Source organism: Schistocerca cancellata, chromosome 10, assembly GCF_023864275.1.
Source record: "Schistocerca cancellata isolate TAMUIC-IGC-003103 chromosome 10, iqSchCanc2.1, whole genome shotgun sequence".
Taxonomy (NCBI): Eukaryota; Metazoa; Arthropoda; class Insecta; order Orthoptera; family Acrididae; genus Schistocerca; species Schistocerca cancellata.
The window spans coordinates 80,690,432-80,712,643 of NC_064635.1; the positions used below are offsets into that span (position 1 = coordinate 80,690,432).

Consider the following 22,212-nt stretch of genomic DNA (forward strand, 5'->3'; position numbering starts at 1 on the left):
ACTAATTAGAAATTTTGTCTAAGTAATCTTGCATCATCCTACAGACACACTTCTTCGACACTTTCCCATACACCACAGCATCATCAACAAACAGTAGCAGATTGCTGCCCACCAGATATAGAAAATAATAGCGGGACTATCACTCTTCACCGGAGTACTTTACTGTCAATACTCTCATCTTCAACGAACACTCACTGTCAAGGACAAGATGTTGGGTTCTATTACTAGAGAAGTCTTCAATCCACTTACATATCTGGGAACCTATTCTGTATGCTCGTACATCAGATAGTTGCCCTGAGATCTGCAGAAGTTGGCCAGCATATGATCCTACACCAGAAAGGCTCTAGTTCAGCCCCCCGCCCCAGTGGTTTCAGGCCTAGGCATAGCCTATAAGTGAGCAGTTAGTGCAGGCAGCATCAAGTAACAGCAGGCTGGACAACGCTTGTCAGACCAAAGACTGTTGTGGAGAACCTGCTGTAGCTGGCTGCGGGTGGTGACACAGTGCATAGCTGCAATGGTGGCTCAACCCACCCCTTTGTTGATAGTACATCATTCTTCATCACATAGGCCACAATAGTTTGAGCTTCGACGTATGGTAATCCTTGTCACCACTGCCAGTCTGGCTGCCATACTTTGTCCTATCTGCACTGTTCTGGCCCTGGCAGCATGGTATGTGCTAACTGCTTTTGAACAGAGCTTGGCCCCTCTGTAGTTTATTGTGTCAGTCCACAGTGATACCTTTTTAGCTTGTCCATGGGTTTCAACTGCCAAGTAAATGGCAGTGGTGTAACAATAGTGTTCTTGCATGCAGTTTTGTGCAATTGCAATGGTGGGTGGTATTCATAAACAAAATGCAAGTGATCCAAAATTTAGACATCTACAGGAGAAGGGAGCTAAGTGCTAGAGAGAAAGTTAAGATTGTGGTTGTTTTGCAGGACTATTATTGGTTTGCATTTTCTCATTCGTTTGAAATGGATGTGTGAAACTGTCTCTGGTGTCCGTAATATATTTTGCTTAATGGGTCAATAATGATGGGAAGTGAGAAAGAAAACTGCCGTGGTCAGAGATCTTCACACTGTAGCTTTTCATGTGCAGTAATAATAATATCTTCAGCTGTGTACATATTAGTTTTTATTTTTTGTGATCAATTTCACTGATACAATTCGCCATCATCAGGCCCATATGCTTGCTCACCGTGATCGTGTTTTCAACTGGGAAACACCATATTACTTCTAGAAATAGGCCCAGAATCTATGAGACCTGTGAAACTTTTCCGTGTGTTGTATACTGTTATTTGCCCCTGAGACGAAAGTTTTGTGAACCAATGATTTTGGACCTTTTACTAGAAGTAGGATTGTGTTTTTCCACTGAAAAATCAACACTTTGAGCTTGTAGAGGGGCCTGAAGATGGTGGATTGTATCACCAAAACTGGTCACAAATAGATAACAACTAAAACGTGCAACTGTAGGTATTATCGTTATTGCACGTAAATATATCCATCAGAAGATGGATGTATGGAAACTACAACTTTTCACTGATAAGGAACTTTATTTATGCAATATTGGAACAGAGGTATAAGATATTTTACAGTTTTCTGATAAATACAGTAAAGTGTGCCAATATTTATCTCTCTATTACAGGTTCGTAAGCTCTTTGATGCCTCTCCATTCCTCACAAATGAAAATTCAGTGGCCATCATGGATGGGGTTGATGAGGGCCTCTTTTCCTGGTTCACTGTTAACTTCCTTATGGGTGAGTCAATTTATTGACTGTAGTTGTTAAAGTTATGAATAAAAGTATGTTCCAGAGATATTTTTCCACAGTGTTGTGGAATATACAACAAAATTACCATTTTCTTTCATCGTCAAAATATCTGCCAAGCACTTCAAAACATCAGCATTCACTTCCTCAAGAAAAAGTGTATGTACAGACATACCAAACAGGAGTTTTTGTCAAGATGTTACAAAACAAATAATTTTTATTTTCATATAGTTGGTCTCTCTTGCAGGAGAAAGCTCATAGGAAGAATATCATATCCCTGTGCAAGCTTCAAATTGATACAAAAATACATTACTATAAGTACAGAGAATTGTTTAACATGTGATGTTAGCAAACGACACCACTGTCTTCTTCAACTTCAGTAATCTTCCATTTCTGAAAGTGCTCACTTCACAGCGCACACAGGATTTTAGAACTCTTATGTTAAGCAAAATCACTTGTCTACCAACATCACCAACCCACTCGCAAGTTGTTTGCTGTCCGAATCACTTGCTAGAATGTTATGTGCACTTGTATAAAACAGGCTTTGCAAAGTGTGAGAACAGAAGAGAATCACTGATAAACTGGGAGAAAGCAGTAAGAGCTTACACCATTGGCAGAATAGCCTATTAATTCGACAGATGACACAAAAACAGAATAATATCTAGTGTCTTGGAAGGGTTAGAAGATTGGAAGATGAAGCAATTACAAGAGATGTATGCTTGAGAAATGTGATAGGTAGCTGTTGTCACTCACTGCTGATGCCCGTGACTGTGAGAAATGGTTGTAAGTATCACTACCCCCGACAGGCATTAACTGGCTGTTTGCAGCCTTCACTACAGACAAGCATTTCATTGAGACACAGCACCAGACAAACCACTGCCTCATAGCTTTATGATATCCCAGATGCTTCAGTGAGACGCCTGATGGGCAGCGAAGATGCTGCTAAGATGAGACGAACTCCTACTTCCCACTAGGGCTGACACTTCACAGAGCAGTTTGAGTGTTTGTAATTTATTTTTTGAACAACTTCTATTTGCCATTGACTACATATATTTATTTTAAATCCCACATTTGCTGTTTGAACTTTGAGCCATTAGCAAGTAGTTTAGCCACAACCGATTGTAAATATTAAAGTTAGGCATCCACAGGAAACAGACTCTATCACACAGTCATTACATGAAGTGATCACAACTGATAAATGATGGAAACTACTCAAATGCTGGAACACAGCAACTGTCAACACAGCAGAAATAAACTGGGGTCTTGCGGGTTTTTTTTATTTTTTAAATTATATATGTTTGGAATTTATTAACAGAATGGCATCCCAAAGCCTGTATGGAATAATTAGCCAGGTGGATGTGAGGTGTATTGTGTAGTTTTATTTCTTCGTTTCACAAAGCCTCTTCATTCAGGAAAAGTCTGTCTATGTATCATAGCAAATAACGCAATACTTAGAGACATTTGTTTTAATGTTTTAGTGGTATCAACAGTCCTGCTGTATTTTAGAAATGTCCACTTTTCCCCACATGGAATGTTATTAATTGTATTTATCCATGCTCTGGATTTTGGACGTTGTGCGATTCTCAGATGACAGCTCACTATTAAGTGTGTCAATGTGTGTTCGTTTGTCTCAAGAGGACTTTCTATTCATGTGAATAAGGCAGGATTGTTTGTCAGCTATGTAAAATGATGTGGCACATCATGTAATTATTCCATCGAATTCGTGTCGTATGTAGCACATCACGTAACGATTCCTTAGAATTCATGTCGTACTGCCCTCAAAAGTTTTCACTGTGTGTGCACTGAGGTATTTACTCTGAAGCTGGAAAGAGAGCTTAAGCTTGAAAGCAATTGTGACTATCAGAGTTTAAAGTATGGTAGGTATGTGGGTAAGCTACTACGGACTGCGTAGTGAACGCATTATTGTAGCCAAGATAGACACAAAGCCCATGCCTACCACAGTAGTACAAGTTCGTATGCCGATTAGCTCCGCAGATGACGAAGAGATTTATCAAATGTATGACGAGATAAAAGAAATTATTCAGATAGTGAAGGGAGACAAAAATTTAATAGTCATGGGGGACTGGAATTCGATGGTGGGAAAAGGAAGAGAAGGAAAAGTAGTAGGTGAATATGGAATGGGGGTAAGGAATGAAAGAGGAAGCCGCCTAGTAGAATTTTGCACAGAGCACATGGAAGTGGCCTCGAGTCACTGGAAGATTTCAGATAGATTATATAATGGCAAGACAGAAATTTAGGAACCAGGTTTTAAAGTAAAAGACATTTTCAGGGGCGGATGTAGACTCTGATCACAATCTATTGATTATGAACTGTAGATTAAAACTGAAGAAACTGCAAAAAGGTGGGAATTTAAGGATGGAACCTGGATAAACTGAAAGAACCAGAGGTTGTAGAGTGTTTCAGGGAGAGCATTAGGGAACAATTGACAAGAACGGGGGGAACGAAATACAGTAGAAGAAGAATGGGTAGCTTTGAGAGATGAAATAGTGAAGGCAGCAGAGGATCAGGTAGGTAAAAAGATGAGGGATAGTAGAAATCCTTGGGAACAGAAGAAATATTGAATTTAATTGATGAAAGGAGAAAATATAAAAAGCCAGTAAATGAAGCAGGCAAAAAGGAGTACAAATGTCTCAAAAATGAGATGGACTGGAAGTGCAAAATGGCTAAGCAAGGATGGCTAGAGGACAAATGTAAGGATGTAAAGGCATATATCACTGGGGGCAAGATAGATACTGCCTACAGAAAAATTAAAGAGACCTTTGGAGAAAAGGAACCACTTGTGAGAATATCAAGAGCTCAGATGGAAAACCAGTACTAAACAAAGAAGGGAAAGCAGAAAGGTGGAAGGAGTATATAGAGGGTCTGTACAAGGGCGATATACTTGAGGGCAATATTATGGAAATGGAAGAGGATGTAGTTGACAGAGCACTGAAAGACCTAAGTCGAAACGAGGCCCCGGGAGTAGACAACATTCCGTTGGAACTACTGGTAGCCTTGGAAGATCCAGCTCTGATAAAACTCTACAATTTGGTGAGTTTAATAAGTCATGGCTGCAAACTACCAACATGAATTCTTTACAGACAAATGGAAAAACTGGTTGAAGCCTACCTCTGGGAAGATCAGTTTGGATTCTGTAGAAATGATGGAACACGTGATGCAGTACTGACCCAATGACATAATTTAGAAGACAGATTAAGGAAAGGCAAACCTACATTTCTAGCATTTGTAGACTTAGAGGAAGCTTTTGACAATGTTGACTGGAATACTCTCTTTTAAATTCTATAGGTGGCAGGAGTCAGATACAGGGAGCAAAAGGCTATTTACAATTTGTGCAGAAACCAGATGGCAGTTAAGAGTAGAGGGGTATGAAAAGGAAGCAGTGGTTGGGAAGTGAGTGATACAGGTTTGTAGCCTATCCCCGATGTTATTCAATCTGTATATTAAGCAAGCAGTAAAAGAAACAAAGAAAAATTCAGAGTAGGAATTAAAATCCATGGAGAAGAAATAAAAACTTTGAGATTTGCCAATGACATTGTAATTCTGTCAGAGACAGCAAAGGACCTGGAAGAGCAGTTGGAACGGAATGGACAGTATCTTGAAAGAGGATATTAGATAAACATCAACAAAAGCAAAATGAGGCTAATGGTATGTAGTCGAACTAAATCAGGTGATACTGAGGGAATTAGATTAGGAAATGAGACACTTAAAATAGTAGATGAGTTTTGCTATTTTGGAAGCAAAATAACTGATGGTTGAAGTAGAGAGTTTAGGCAAAAAGAGAATAGAAGCTTTCGAATGGTGGTGCTACAGAAGAATGCTGAAGATTAGATGGGTAGATCACATAACTAATGAGGAGGTACTTAATAGAATTGGAGAGAAGAGAAATTTGTGGCACAATTTGACTAGAAAAAGGGATTGGATGGTAGGACATGTTCTGAGGTATCAAGGGATCACCAATTTAGTAGTGGAGGGCAGCTTGGAGGGTAAAAATTGTAGAGGGAGACAAAGAGATGAATACACTTAGCAGATTCAGAAGGATGTAGGTTGCAGTAGGTACTGGGAGGTGAAGAAGCTTGCACAGGATAGAGTAGCATGGAGAGCTGCATCAAACCAGTCTCTGGACTGAAGACAACAACAACAACAACAACAACAACATTGGGGGAAAACAATTTTCAACATCTTATAGTTTGACATCACAGATTGATAGTGAATTGTCTTTATTTTTGCTATTGCCCATAGTTTTTCGATACTTCCCAAATAAGTAAACAACTGTGCAGTCTGTGGTCTGAAGACCATCACACACACATCACAACACTCAGTGTCCTGAGAGTTAGCGGTCTTCATTTTGTACTTACACTGAATCTCGGGCCATTAACTATGTTGTTCATAATTTCATTACAGACCGGCTGGGTGGAAGTGGGGGTGATGGTACTGTGGCAGCACTGGACCTCGGTGGAGGCTCAACACAGATCACATTTGCCCCCACAGACCACACAACACTGAAGGAGGCAAGGTCAGAGCTGCTTCACAAAGTCTCCGCTTTCAGGCAAAGTCTGTCTGTATATACTAACAGGTAAGGCAATACTTAGCAGGAATGATACTTTGTTTAAAATCATTACGTCTTTATCTTCCGCAAGTTCTACATTTATCGTGGGCCTATTTTTTGATCAAATATTTCAACAGATAGAAATGAGACAAGTATTAAACTGACCAACATGAGGTCTAGTTTTGCAGAAACAAATTTAATTGCTTGGAAGTAATCAGGAAACTAAGGAAACTAGTGATTTGAGGAAAAATTGCAGCATTTCACAAGCAGCTGCTGCCAGCTATGTAAATGAAGTGTCAAAAAGGTTCTCTCTTCAAGGCCTAGCTGTTTTACACACAAAATCACCTTGGTGTGAGGATGTCAAAATGATTTCCTTTAAATTGAATACTAAACTCATGACATTTCATAAACAAAAGTTGATAGAAAAGGTAATGAGGTGTATAAAAGCTCCTGCTTTATGGAAGAAAATGAATAAAGAAATGGTCAAATGTTTTGTGAAATGATTTGTCTAAAAGTAAGAAATAAAATAGATCACAGAAATATTTGACGCGCCCCTCTAATGATACTTGAAATAGCCTACAGCAAATCAAGAGCCTGCTGAGAATTTAAAGTTTAGTGTTTAGCTTAGAATCTTAAAATTTTAAAGAGTACTAGAGGATATTTGTTTGGTGGATTATGTAGACCATGTGGTCTGTATTTGTGTGGCCTTTACATATATGCAAAAAAAAAAAAAAAAAAAAAAAAAAAAAAAAAATCTTCAGTCTCAAAAATTTTTCAATAGAAAATCCAAATAATAGGAAAGGGAATGACATATTCTCAACTAGCACATCAAATGTTTCTCTAATCTGTTTTATTTTTTACTTTGTGGCAAATATTTTCTCTATGCATTTGACTGGTTCTCAAATATTTTTCATTAAAATATTTCTGTAATAATCTGGAAAACTAAATCGGCACAATTCATTAGTGTACTGTGGATTTGGCATAAAAAGGCACTCTTATTAAGTTACTCAAGTTTGTAAGAGAAAGCTCTTTTGAGAAGTAGAATTGGTATACAGAAGTGAAGATAAATGAAGAATAGTACAAATTAGAATTTGGAAAAGAAGTAGACTAGAAATAAAAATTCTAATAGGGTAATCTGAAGTATGGATCAAAGTATATGAGACATATGGTAGGCTACTAGTGTTGTTTTAACAGATTGCTGCGTGCGTTGCTCATTGTTTTGAAGCTCATGTTTGCCTAATTTCCATTGGCAGTGTTGGAGGCTGTGAAACTGCTTAGTTTTGCTGTGTGTGCATAGTGATTGTGTTATTAGACTTCCAAAGCTGATATTGTAGCTCATGGGAATTTATCAAGGAGACATCTTGGTTTCCATTGTGTATGAGGCATTATAAAAACTACCAGACTGATCTGTACGAATATGTTTGTTCCTTAAAGCTTAACGTATTCTTATTTCTGGAAATACGTGAGAGAATAAAGAGTGTCTATGTTCTTTTATGTTGGAATATTCGCCAATCACTCTAAATAAAATTGTCACTGTAACATTGCTATGTTATTTTTGAAAAATGGTTTCATTTGTGGAATTCCAAAACAAAACTCTGTTGACATATTTATATTACTAAAAGCTCCAAATGTTCACCCAGATGCTGTTGCACATTGCCTATATAACGTCATCCAGCGGCATCAGTATTTCGTACAATTATTCACTGAATATAACAATTTAAATGCTTTGTAATCTACTGATAAAGAGATATAATATTCCACAAAAGGCTTAACACAATAAGTCAAATATTAAAGTTAGAAACTTACCAATGGAAAGTAGTGGGTGGAATAACAACAGTTGGGCTCTGGCATTCTGTGTTTGATTTGTTCTTTTGTAACTAAATTATATCATTGTACAGTACACAGTTCAGGAGATATCTCATTAAACATTGAGAGATATTAAAAACTATGTTTTATACATGGAGTTCAATTATTTATAAAGGGTTGAGATTGGGGGTGGGGTTATTGGCACCTACTGTTTTCAGTGTGTTACTAGTGAAATAATAACTATTAGTGTTTACATTTGCAAAATGCCTTTTAGATACGTTATCAGCCTGTGTTTTGGGGCTGGTTGCAGCAAATAGTGAAGTAGGCAAGACATGTTTCAAGGAAGTCATATTGAATCATAAAGTTGTTGTTTTGACCTCTGTTGTCTATTACATAATTTGGAAATAATAGAGGGAAACATTCCACGTGGGAAAAATATATCTAAAAAGAAAGATGATGAGACTTACCAAACAAAAGCGCTGGCAGGTCGATAGACACACAAACAAACACAAACATACACACAAAATTCTAGCTTTCGCAACCAACGGTTGCCTCGTCAGGAAAGAAGGAAGGAGAGGGAAAGACAAAAGGATTTGGGTTTTAAGGGAGAGGGTAAGGAGTCATTCCAATCCCGGGAGTGGAAAGACTTACCTTAGGGGGAAAAAAGGACAGGTATACACTCGCACACACACACATATCCATCCGCATATACACAGACACAAGCAGACATTTGTAAAGGCAAAGAGTTTGGGCAGAGATGTCAGTCGGGGCGGAAGTACAGAGGCAAAGATGATGTTGAAAGACAGGTGAGGTATGAGCGGCGGCAGATTGAAATTAGAAATTAGCGGAGATTGAGGCCTGGCGGATAGCGAGAAGAGAGGATATGCTGAAGGGCAAGTTCCCATCTCCGGAGTTCTGACAGGTTGGTGTTAGTGGGAAGTATCCAGATAACCCGGACGGTGTAACACTGTGCCAAGATGTGCTGGCCGTGCACCAAGGCATGTTTAGCCACAGGGTGATCCTCATTACCAACAAACACTGTCTGCCTGTGTCCATTCATGCGAATGGACAGTTTGTTGCTGGTCATTCCCACATAGAACGCTTCACAGTGTAGGCAGGTCAGTTGGTAAATCACGTGGGTGCTTTCACACGTGGCTCTGCTTTGATCGTGTACACCTTCCGGGTTACAGGACTGGAATAGGTGGTGGTGGGAGGGTGCATGGGACAGGTTTTACACCGGGGGCAGTTACAGGGGTAGGAGCCAGAGGGTAGGGAAGGTGGTTTGGGGATTTCACAGGGATGAACTAAGAGGTTACGAAGGTTAGGTGGACGGCGGAAAGACACTCTTGGTGGAGTGGGGAGGATTTCATGAAGGATGGATTTCATTTCAAGGCAGGATTTGAGGAAGTCGTATCCCTGCTGGAGAGCCACATTCAGAGTCTGATCCAGTCCCGGAAAGTATCCTGTCACAAGTGGGGCACTTTTGGGGTTCTTCTGTGGAAGGTTCCGGGTTTGAGGAGATGAGGAAGTGCCTCTGGTTATTTGCTTCTGTACCAGGTCGGGAGGGTAGTTACGGGATGCAAAAGCTGTTTTCAGGTTGTTGGTGTAATGGTTCAGGGATTCCGGACTGGAGCAGATTCGTTTGCCACGAAGACCTAGGCTGTAGGGAAGGGACCGTTTGATGTGGAATGGGTGGCAGCTGTCATAATGGAGGTACTGTTGCTTGTTGGTGGGTTTGATGTGGACGGACGTGTGAAGCTGGCCATTGGACAGGTGGAGGTCAACGTCAAGGAAAGTGGCATGGGATTTAGAGTAGGACCAGGTGAATCTGATGGAACCAAAGGAGTTGAGGTTGGAGAGGAAATTCTGGAGTTCTTCTTCACTGTGAGTCCAGATCATGAAAATGTCATCAATAAATCTGTACCAAACTTTGGGTTGGCAGGCCTGGGTAACCAAGAAGGCTTCCTCTAAGCGACCCATGAATAGGTTGGCATACGAGGGGGCCATCCTGGTACCCATGGCTGTTCCCTTTAATTGTTGGTATGTCTGGCCTTCAAAAGTGAAGAAGTTGTGGGTCAGGATGAAGCTGGCTAAGGTAATGAGGAAAGAGGTTTTAGGTAGGGCGGCAGGTGATCGGCGTGAAAGGAAGTGCTCCATCGCAGCGAGGCCCTGGACATGCGGAATATTTGTGTATAAGGAAGTGGCGTCAATGGTTACAAGGATGGTTTCCGGGGGTAACAGACTGGGTAGGGATTCCAGGCGTTCAAGAAAGTGGTTGGTGTCTTTGATGAAGGATGGGAGACTGCATGTAATGGGTTGAAGGTGTTGATCTACGTAGGCAGAGATGCGTTCTGTGGGGGCTTGGTAACCAGCTACAATGGGACAGCCGGGATGATTGGGTTTGTGAATTTTGGGAAGAAGGTAGAAGGTAGGGGTGCGGGGTGTTGGTGGGGTCAGGAGGTTGATGGAGTCAGGTGAAAGGTTTTGTAGGGGGCCTAAGGTTCTGAGGATTCCTTGAAGCTCTGCCGCCGCTCATACCTCACCTGTCTTTCAATATCATCTTTGCCTCTGTACTTCCGCCCCGACTGACATCTCTGCCCAAACTCTTTGCCTTTACAAATGTCTGCTTGTGTCTGTGTATATGCGGATGGATATGTGTGTGTGTGTGCGAGTGTATATCTGTCCTTTTTTCCCCCTAAGGTAAGTCTTTCCGCTCCCGGGATTGGAATGACTCCTTACCCTCTCCCTTAAAACCCAAATCCTTTTGTCTTTCCCTCTCCTTCCTTCTTTCCTGACGAGGCAACCGTTGGTTGCGAAAGCTAGAATTTTGTGTGTATGTCTGTGTTTCTTTGTGTGTCTATCGACCTGCCAGTGCTTTTGTTTGGTAAGTCACATAATTTGGAAAGTTTTATTCAATACATATTCACTATGGACCAGTTTTGGGTGCACAGATCATAGTAGTATTGTGATAGAGGCCTGCTCAATTATAATGCCCCTTTACTATATTTACCCTATTACAACTTTTATAAATGTGATTGTGTAACTAATGAATTTTAAGCAGTTGTACTATTGGTTTTTGCCTCCAAAATATAACACTAATTTATTCAGAAGAGTGTAGATTCAAAAGCAATATTTGAACAAGGATTCATTTAATAGTTGTCATTATTTGTACCCAGGTTAAAATATGGTTGCCAGTCCAAATTGGTCATGTAATTTTGAAATAATAAATTCATTAGATAAAATAGAACCTTCTAGCATTTATTTCACATATAGACAGGTCTGTAAAATCAGTCACAATCAGCAACGTCTTTGTAGCTATCTTCAGTGAGGTATGTTCAGAAATGTAAAATTTTGCACTTCACAAAATGGAAAAAATAGTATCCTGTGACTATATTACCAATGAGTCACATTTGGAATTGGGCAACTCGTACAAATACCTGAGTGTAACACTTTGTAGGGATATGAAATGGATTGATCACATAGGTTCAGTCATGGGTAATGCAGATTATAGACTTCGGTTTGTTGGTAGAATACTGGGGAAGTGCAATTAATCTACAAAGAAGATTGCTTACAAATCACTTTTGTGACCAGTTCAAGAATGTTGGTCAAGTGTGTGGGATCCATACCAATAGGACCAGTTCCAGAATATTGCTTAAGTGTTTAGGACCTGTACCAGATAGCATTAACAGGGGATATTGAATGTATACACAGAAGGGGAGTACAAATTGTCACAGGTTTGTTTAATCCATGGGAGGGAGTCACGGAGGAAGATACTGAACTGGAAGATTATTGAAGGTAGGTGTAAACTGTCCGGAGAAAGTCTATCAACAAAGTTTCAAGAACCGTATTTAAATAATTACTGTAGGAATAAATAACAACTCCTTATGTATTGCTCACGTAGGGATCATGAGGATAGGATTAGAATAATTACAGCACACACACACACAGGGTGTGTACCCTCCGCCATGCACCTCACAGCTGTTTGCAGATTATAGACATAGATGTAGATATTAAGTGACTAGCAAACCTCTCACTCACAATAATGTTTGCTAACTGACCTGTCAAGCTTTGAAAGACTCGCTTTTATGATAGCTATTCTAGCCATGAGCAAATCATATTTTAGAATGTAAGACACTCTCAGTACAATAACACTTGGTAACATTTGTTTAGAACACAATTAAAAGTAGAATGCATTATGCAATAGTCAACTTTTGTGTCAATTACGGATTTAAGAATGGCTTCAAAATAGTATGGAATAAGATAGTAGTAGTAGTAGTAGTAGTAGTAGTAGTAGTAGTAGTAGTAGTTGTTGTTGTTGTTGTTGTTGTTGTTGTTTTATTATTAACAAAATCAGTCTTTTCTATGATTAGATTCAACATTATTGACTCTTAGATAACTTGGGATTAGGAATAGGTTTCTAGTGCAGGTTACATGACTAAGGTCAATAACTGTCTCAGAACACATGACAATTAAATTCCATGAATGAGTTAGTTCACTGGAAAAAAGGTACTGATTTTACAGATTGAATGAAACAATACACTGCCTGCAGGTGATGTGTTGAGCGGTGGTGGTGTTGACAAGTATTATGCAAGTGCGGTTCAGCATACAAATGGCTATAATGTTGTCTCAAGATGTGCTGCTTGCAGTGAGGCATAGCAATTCACCATCATTGGATGGTGTGCTGTGGGTCGCCAGTTCAAATCTGATCAGTTACTTGTTATTTAATATTTGTCATTTGTAAAAGCTTCTCAAAATCTCTTGTGTTTGTATATTATGGAACATTCAATGTTTGTATAAATAGTAGCACTCCGTAGAAAAGTTCAGCTCTGTTGTGGCTGCATGTTGGTATTTGTAATAAAGGTGCTTCCAGTGCTGAGTTTTGTATTCCATTGGTGACCCAGCTTTTGCATTTTGACTTCAGTTTGATTTTGACATGACAATAAAATTCTTCCTTTCATACCCAAACACAATAGACTTGACAAACACTCTATGCTGCAGTAAACTGCTTATGCATCTATCTGAGGCTTATTTTTACTAAAATTTCAGATATTTTCAGTCTCGTTTCCACTTCAAGGGAGAGGGAGTTGTGACAGGAACGGCACCTGGCCACACCATGCCAGTAACATGCCAAACCCGATTAACACTTTCCCTGCTACTGACTTGCTCTCTGCATTCCATGCTGAGCACATCTTTGCTATGGCTGTGCAGCTCGCCAAATGCTGCTACATGTGTTGAATGCCGGTGTTCCAGCCGCTATGAAATAATCATCCAATTTTAAGAAAAGTATTAAGTGAAAAACTTTGATTTTTGCACATCATACAGGCTGATGTCTTTGTTAGGTGAAGGTCTGAATCACTTCATTATTCCTCATAGTTAAGTAAAACATTGCACACAATTTTGGAGTGTTTGTAGAGGTATAAACCCATTGCATAGACTTTGCATATGGTGGATTTTAGCTCATACATTGCAGTGTATGAAATGTAGGTAAGGGATCAAAATTTTATTTAAGATTGAGATCAGAATGATATCTCACTTCGATCTTGAGTTACTGATTTTTATATACGATGGATGGTCATGCACAATGTTAAGATTTCTGTCCTTGCACATCTCAAATCATGTGGTCATAACAATCATCATATTTTGTAAATGGTTCAAGATACTGAAATGATTTTTTTTACAAATGATATCATGCTAACACACACACACGTTTTATGATAAATACTTGAAACATTTTTATTCACCAAGACATGTGAGTAACTTATTCGCAACAGTGAGAGGCCTGCCTAAAGGTGTCCACAGCACCGAAGGGTCAGTGGCTCAGGACACGTACAGACGTCTATAGCACTGTAGGAAAACCCTAGCAGTGTCTGTGTCTACACATCCACAACGCGTAGGAACAGCAGAGCAGGGCATCTATACACATCCACAGCAGTGATAGGGTTAACATGCTGACTCCTTGTAGATGCATGATAAAAACTGAGGAAAAAGATTGAGTTGCAATATGAAAATGAATTTCATAGAGAGAACAATTTTTCTCGCAAGTGGGAGATAAGAGTCGCATTGTGAGTTGCAGAATGGATTGAATGGCATCTTAAGCTGGTAGCTGTCATGCAGTAAAGCTGTTTACAGTAGTGGGAATTTATGCAGAAACATCTTCCTTGATAGCTGGATGAGTTCAGTTTACCTATCATTAATTACAATTATAACTGCATTAGTGATGGAGAGAATGTAGAGTGTATGTAGTGCATGCTGAAGTGCCACAGGTCACAGGTTCGATGCTAGTCCTATAATAATTTTTTTGTTGGCATTGGATTATGTTAGTGTATATGACCAAAAATAAGGTCGAGACTGTTGAATTTAAATTTGAAGCTGGTTTATGGCTGCAAAATCAGCATATGAGAAACCATTACTGCAGAGTGGTCATGTTCATGATGAAAGTTTCCGCATAAACTCACTAAAAATTTAATGCCACCGTGGCAAAGTATCCATTGTAAAATTTTATGATGTGAGACCAGTTTATCTTGCTGATGTTTGTATGATGACTGTTACTGTAGTAATAATGAATCACAACATAACAAATTTGTTTGCATCTGCTATGTATTGAATATCAAATTGTCTTTTCTCTCATCTGTTGTGCAATCAACACAACGTGGGTTATCAGCTATCATCAAAAGTGAAAGTAGAGAAAGAATAAAGAGAAGAGAGAAGAAAAAGATAAGTTTGTAACAGGATCGAATCTAAGAACCTAAGTGTACAAACTTATGACCTTGAACCCTATGTTCTGCATCATTTCACACACAGTGATCATTGTAATACACTACAAGAAAATTCATTTTAACCCATTGCTTTTCACTTGCTAGCATTTGTTTGCTAGTTTTGAAGTCCAGTTTTCTCTCTCTCTCTCTCTCTCTCTCTCTCTCTCTCTCTCTCTCTCTTTCTTTCTCTTTCCTCCCTCCCTACTTCCAGCTTACCCTCTCAAGTTTCACCCACCTTTCTCATACAGAGCGATTAGTTTACATGACTCCCAGTGGCAATGATTCCTCAGAATTGGTCCAATGCTGCCCTGCATGTTACTATTTCAGCACAGTTATTCTTAGTGCTGTACGTACTGTCCCTGACAAAAAAACGTGAAGCACCTAGAAGACCCCATCGGATGTCAATGTAACTTTGTCCACGTATCCACTGTCAGCGGGTATCTAAATGACGTAGAGTTGCAATTCTCTCTGAGAGGTAGAATGGCTACCAGGGTGCATTAGTGTTGTTCATGTGTAGTGTTGTTCATGTGTAGTGTTGTTCATGTGTAGTGTTGTTCATGTGTAGTGTTGTTCATGTGTAGTGTTGTTCATGTGTAGTGTTGTTCATGTGTAGTGTTGTTACCAGACTTGGTAGAGTGTGTAAAAGGTGTGAACTATGTCAGATGTTTAGTGATCACTTTGAAGGGCACAGAGGTACCACGTACTAGTGTGAGAAAGTGTTATCGGCTCCATACAGAGTTAGAAAGGAGCTATACTGTGGGTATCCATTTGTCCCGCTTGTCGAGTTGTGCAGTATCCAGATTTGTGGGCATTTGTATGTGACAGTAGCCCAATGTTGCACTGCACGGGAACAGAACAGCAGGCATACTCGTCATCAAGGTTCTAGTTGGATGTGTCTATCCACCAAGAGGGAGGATTGTAATATCGTGCACTGAGCACAGAGTAGCCCCCTCACAACTCCACCTGCCACCCAGGAATAAGTAATGGTCTTCCATATCCTTGTTCAGAGACTAGCAGTAACTGGTCTAGGGAATTACTGTCCCATTTATAGGTTGCCAATAATGCCACAACACAGAGGGCTGCTTTTGGAGTGGTTCTGTGGCCAGGAAGTGTGAACTACCAATTAACTGTCACATTGTGTGAAGTGATGACTCACAGTTCTGCATTACCCCAGATGACTGTCATCAGTGGTTATGGCAGTGACCTGGGGAGAGGTTCTGTTCTTCCATTGTTTTGGATAGGTATGGTAGTGTTGTTCTTGGTGTCATGGTGTGGGCAGCTATTCGGTACAACTTACGGCAACAGTCGCTTGTGACAACCCTCCAACCACAGGTGACATGGATGTGTGCATTCGGCAATTTCCAGACAGTATCGCAGGGCCCCCGATTATCACATCAAATGTAATTTCTGATCTGTTTCCATGTCAGAAATCGTAGTTTACCAGTCAAATACGTTTGTTACTCTGGAACATCGTAGGCTGCTATTTTCCTGTCAAATCTTTTTGTTGCTTTGTAAAATCAGAGGTCATTAGTATTCCGTCTGAATCATTGGCAGTCACATTTTTAACATTCTCGTCTCACTCACATACTTACACAAATACCATCTCATGACAGAAATTTTGTATCCATATTCCCAAGCTTATTTATGGAAGCTTGTTTTAAGATAAGCAGCACTCAGAAAATTTATTAATAAGTTTATTCTGCTTTTATTATGTTGAATGCGATTTTCATGTTGCTTGTGTGATGTCGATGAAAAATCAACTCTAAAGTAAATTTTTCGTTTTCTTGTTACATTCCTTTAATTCTATCCTTACAACTATTCTAATTTAAATAAAAATCCCCCATGATGTTGTATAGAACAGTATAAAAATTGCTCATGGGCAGAGAGTTAAGGGAAATCTGATACTACAACATTGTCACAGATATCCTGTGTCCTCACATGTTACTTTTGAGACAGTATTGTGGTGCCATTTATCAACAGGACAATGCTCATTTACACATGGCACAGGCAAAATATCCAGATCTGTCTGTGATAGAACATGTGGTAACAGCTCAGATGTGTACTCCATCCCACTGCCAGTATGCAAGATATCAAGGATCAGTTGTGGACCAGTTTGCCACAGGATGGGGCACAATGACTGGATGACTCTCCAACTGAATAAGTCCATGCATTCAAAAAGAGGTGCTGTAACATCATTCTGACAAGTGGGCTTATGTTCAAAGTTCTTTATAAATTTAACTCAATTTTGTAGTATTGCTCCCACAAGTCATGTGCATTTTCTCTGACGTTTCGACAGATATCTGCAATTCTGTTATTGTGATGGCCATCTGGAATAAGCCTAAACAAATACTGCTCATCAAGTCTTTAAAGTAATGCCCAGCAGTGGTTTGTTTCGTGTTACAAAGAGTCTTTTAAGTAGAATTTTATGTTCCCGTTCAACAGAGTAGTCTGAAATTAGTCTGAGATATTCGGTATATTGATACATGTTAACTTGAACATTCAAATGCCCAGAATGATCAGTATTTCAGCAGTGACACTCATACTGCCCTGATCTGCGCCTATTGCTACAGTCAAGCAGAGCACTGCTTAGTTGCTTCTGTAGTCCCAGTTATTCATCAATATTATTAGACTTACTACAAAACCTGAACAACTGAATCTGTTATAGTTTGCTTCCTTACAGTAGTTACTTTACCCTTAGATTCCATGTATATTTCAGTGTTACACCGTGACTCTTTCATAATTACACTCGAGGGGGGGGGGAATGCATCACAAAGAAATTATCAGAATGGAACAGAAATCGATAAATGGGATATACGTGTACAGACAAACGAAGATTACAATTTCAGACATATCTACCCCTTATGCAAGCAGTTATTCAGCTTGGCATTGATTTGTAGTGTTGTTGGATAGAATATGGCACGATATCCATGAGGAGGGCATCCAACAACTCTATCAATGATAAGCCGAATAACTGCTTGCATAAAGGCCAGAGGTGGACTAATGCGTTATTGATTTTCTCAATTTGTGAAGCTCTTTCTCTTGAATAAATCATCCAGTGTTTCTGAAATTGTAATAATTTGTTCGTTTGCACATGTAAGACACATCTATCGATTTCCATCCCATTTAGATAATTCCTTCAAGGTGTGTCCCTTTTTTTGTCTTGGAGTGTATTTTCTGGAAAATAGTAATTTACTTTCAAAGATAGCAATGGTATGTGGCTTTCTTTTATATCATTGGAAGATCTTCCTTGAGAAGTTTCAGTGTAATGACCTCAACTAGTGTGTTCCATGTGGAATAGGACATTTTAATTGCATACTCTTCTTTTTCAGCTATTTGGGCTTGGGGCTGATGGCTGCTCGCAAGGGGGTCCTGTTGCAGGGCAACAAGTCTGATGTAAAGGAAATCCACAGTGACTGTGTAAACCCCATCATCAATGGCAAAGAGTGGACCTTCAGTGGAAGTACATATCTTGTGAGGTACGCTGCTTTAAAGCTCTCTCTGCAGAATATTTTTGTCAGATTGGTATGGTATCTTGGTCTGAGGTAAACTGACTGTAAAATGAACACATTTAAAGTGTGATAGTGTTCTATATTTGGACTTCTCACCTGACAATAACTGATGGTTTGGCTTTTGTAGTATTTTTAACTCTACTGGACATTCTATACCAGCAGGTATCAGTAAATCTCACTGACTTTTTTTTTTTTTTATTTCAGAATTGATGAAGTTTTCAGGTTTCCATTCATGTCATTGTGTTTGAGTGTGACCCCACCCCACCCTTTGCACACACAGTAGGCACTGCGTACATGTAGTGTTACAAATACTGTAATGGAGCATGTCACAAATAAATTAAAAAAAATAGTCACTGCAGTCTCCTGAGACTATCACCAGGTTGCTGGAGTGTGTGTGTGTGTGTGTGTGTGTGTGTGTGTGTGTGTGTGTGTGTGCTGGGACACACATTTAGAGACATTATTAGACATTAGACATTATTAGAGACATTAGTTCATGGCTGTGTGCTGCGCCTTAGAGGCGGATGACCTTGAACGAGCTTCCGCTCAGCGCCACCAGGCCGCGGCGGATCGCGCTCTAGTTCTAACAGAGCGCGATCCGCTGGAAAACTTCCGGCACCGCCATTGCGCTACTGAGCCGGCTTACTTCCTGCCACACCCAGATAAACTTATCTCTATGACGTCAGGGGACTGTATATCTCGCTCGTGAGGCAACAGCATGCTCATTCGACTCGAGGCAGCCGCACGTTGCACACAGCCGTGCCGTACAGGAGGAGAAGAGGATATCGTCGTTCGAGGATGCCTGTTTACAAGACTGTCAGCAGTTTTGATTTTACTCCTAATCAAGTGTCTCAGCAAGAACTTCTTAGTGGTCCTATTACTTTTGTAGGATGTAAGATTAATTTTTCTTGCACTACAAACGAGGTGCAGACTGGTAATGCTTGGATGACCTTGGCCTTAGTTAGGGGTAATGAGAAACCTCTAGCTGGTCTTGAGTCTTATTACGACAGAGACATTATTTCTTTTCGGACATTTGCGATTGGTGTTGTAGCAGACAAGAACTATGGAGCGCGCGCGCGCTCTGGGGATTTCTCTGTTGGTAGTTAAATGAAAAAGAAAGTATATGGAAGAAAATTGACAAATATAAAAACAATCATATTAAAAATGTTTGATGGTGATAACAGAAAACTGCTGCTGAGTCTGATAGTATGGAGGATTTAGTGAATGGAACATCATTGTAATAAGGGTGAAAAAGGCAAGCTGAGAGAGAAATCTTTGGAGAGAGGACACACCATTGAATTGTATTGAAGTTGAGTGCTGTCAAGCATATAGATCTCAAAGAAGCTAAAAAGCTGTAGAAGCTTTTAATTTCTAATTTTTTATTCTACACAGAAATATAAGAATGAGATAAATCATCACATACACACTCTGTGCCTTTAGAAGGGGTGAGGCAGTGGGTGACGGAAGTTACTGTTTATGAATGGAGTCTAAGGACAACAAATCTCCAGGAGAATATAGTACTTCTGTCTAATTCCCTGTAAAAATTTAATTTTCTATAGATTGGTGAAAGGTCCAATTCATTTATTCTTGTGGAACTTTCACATTGTGGAATAATTTCATAAAAGTGATTTTCTGTGCAAAACGTTGTTGGGCCACAAGGTGCAGTCCATCTTATAATCTCATGGTTGCAAGGGACCAGGTTATGATATATTATTTTATAACAGTACCACACCCTGATTAATTTCCTCAAACCAATATGTGAAAACCCATTATCAGTGATACATACAAATTTATTACATAATTAAGTAGTTTTTAATATTTAACTCGTGTTCAAATATATTTACTGCAATTGTTGTTACAGTGGTCCTCCACCAGACAGGGCAGTCTACCAAGAAATCAAAGGTGGTGCCAACAAGGTTGGTGAAAAGAAGCCAATAGTAGATTGGAAGCGCTGTTCCCAGTTAGTCCGGGCTTACGTGGCTGGGAAAGTGGAGAAGCCCCAACCAGTTGAGCTCAATCGAAAGGATCGTACGATCAATGCATTCTCTTACTATTTTGACCGGGCAACAGAGTTTGGTCTCATTGGTAAGTGAGCAATTATCTTGCGATTGTTCTCCGTGGTACATCATCTCTATCAGTAGGATGTTACAAAAAATTTTGTAGTAGACTAAGAAAAGATTTTGTTCTGTTGCTTGTTTCAAATGAATGAGGAGGAAATTGAAGAGGGGATTTGGTGTTGACTAATTGTTTCAGATGACTGATGACATTAAAAGCTTTTGAAGTGGGCATGTCTTGATGAATATTGTTTTCTTAATTAAACTATCACTCACAAACATATATATTATACTGTAATTTAACAGTCTCCCATGTAAAAAAAAAAAATTCTTGGGCCATTATTGCTGAACACTTAATTCATACATCAGCAAACTCCCACATGCTGGTCTTTCCAGTCAAATCATTTGATTGATAACTTAAAAAAACATTGTAAGATTCTGCAAATGGAAAGCAGCTTTACCTTCAACATGACTTGCGGTGTAGATGATGATCATTTGTTCTCATACATTGATCCTTTGTTTCAGATCCATTCAGTGGTGGAGTTGTCACAGTTAAGCAGTTTGAGGATGCTGCCAAGAAAAGTAAGTGACTGCCCATACTTTTTTTCCACAGTCAGTTTTGTGGAAAAGTCAGATTTTTATTTTTTAGTGGTGGGCAAAAATACGAACAATATTTTATATAAAAATGGCACCACAAGAAACTTTATTCTGAAGTTGAAATTTGACTGTTGAAAAAACCTGTGAAACATTGTAGTAGGCTTTTAAAATTTCAGATAATCTGTCCCAATGAAATTAATAAATTTCATGAATTACCATATTTTAGTTTTATAATCATTGGTATTGTATCATAGCTGTATTTAGTAGTCCAGTAAATTGCTGACACTTCTTTTTATAGTATGTATTACTTGCCACATGTCAAATAGATTTTTCGTTATTGGGTAACTAGACTAGTAGACTTTTAAAAATAGTCAGATGCTGCAAACGGAAGAGACCATCAGCATGACTTGCTGTGCAAATGATAGATGAAGGATACCCTGTCATGTGGTGGTGTCACGTATCATAAACAAAATATATTTGCCTTTTTTAATAAAATATTGATATCGCTTGCCTCTAGTTAGCTAGCCATCTACAGTACAGGAATGCTGTTATCAAGTGATGATCTGTGCATTAAATTAAACATAAAGTAATTTGATAATTCCCTTAAGTGAATTTTCCTTTTGATGCAGTGGAATGTGGATGTCATTATTATATGAATCTGACTTGGTATAGGATAGCACCTTATTTTGAGCCAACATTATTATTTCTCTATAGTTGTGGGTTACTCATTTGCTTCCTGTGTTCATTAAAACATAGTTTTTATTTTTCCTTCAGAAGGATCAGCTTATCAAGAGTTAAAATGTCTCAACAAATTCTTAATTTCTCAGGTTGTGAAACGCCAAATGCTGAGCAGCCCTTCATGTGTCTTGATCTGACGTTCATCACTGTGCTGCTGCAGGATGGCTTTGGTTTGAAGCCAGAGAAGTCATTAAATGTAAGTGACACTTGGTGAAAATGCCATATGAATTTGATGAATCAATTTACTTAATTAATGTTTCAATTTTTTGATAAGCTTTTTTTTTATTTTGTCTAAGAAACTATGTCTTTGGAATAAGTAAATATTGCCTGTAGTTGGAAAACAAATAATCTACTTGAATCCAGATTTTTGATGGTTGTGTCCCTCATTTATATGGCCAGCATGTCGCAAGGAATCTTTCACGCATCC

At 39.2% G+C, this 22,212-nt stretch overlaps 1 protein-coding gene across 3 annotated transcripts in view; it reads left to right on the plus strand.

The window, feature by feature from the left end:
* Positions 1-22,212, plus strand: part of LOC126106570 (ectonucleoside triphosphate diphosphohydrolase 5) — a 51,316-nt gene that overhangs the window by 23,061 nt on the left and 6,043 nt on the right. For all 3 annotated transcript variants that reach the window (XM_049912911.1, XM_049912913.1, XM_049912912.1), the window contains exons 6-11: positions 1,642-1,753; positions 6,185-6,356; positions 18,220-18,366; positions 20,258-20,481; positions 20,976-21,032; positions 21,875-21,981. In XM_049912911.1, coding sequence (XP_049768868.1) covers positions 1,642-1,753; positions 6,185-6,356; positions 18,220-18,366; positions 20,258-20,481; positions 20,976-21,032; positions 21,875-21,981 — 819 coding nt within the window. The remainder of the gene's footprint in view (positions 1-1,641; positions 1,754-6,184; positions 6,357-18,219; positions 18,367-20,257; positions 20,482-20,975; positions 21,033-21,874; positions 21,982-22,212) is intronic.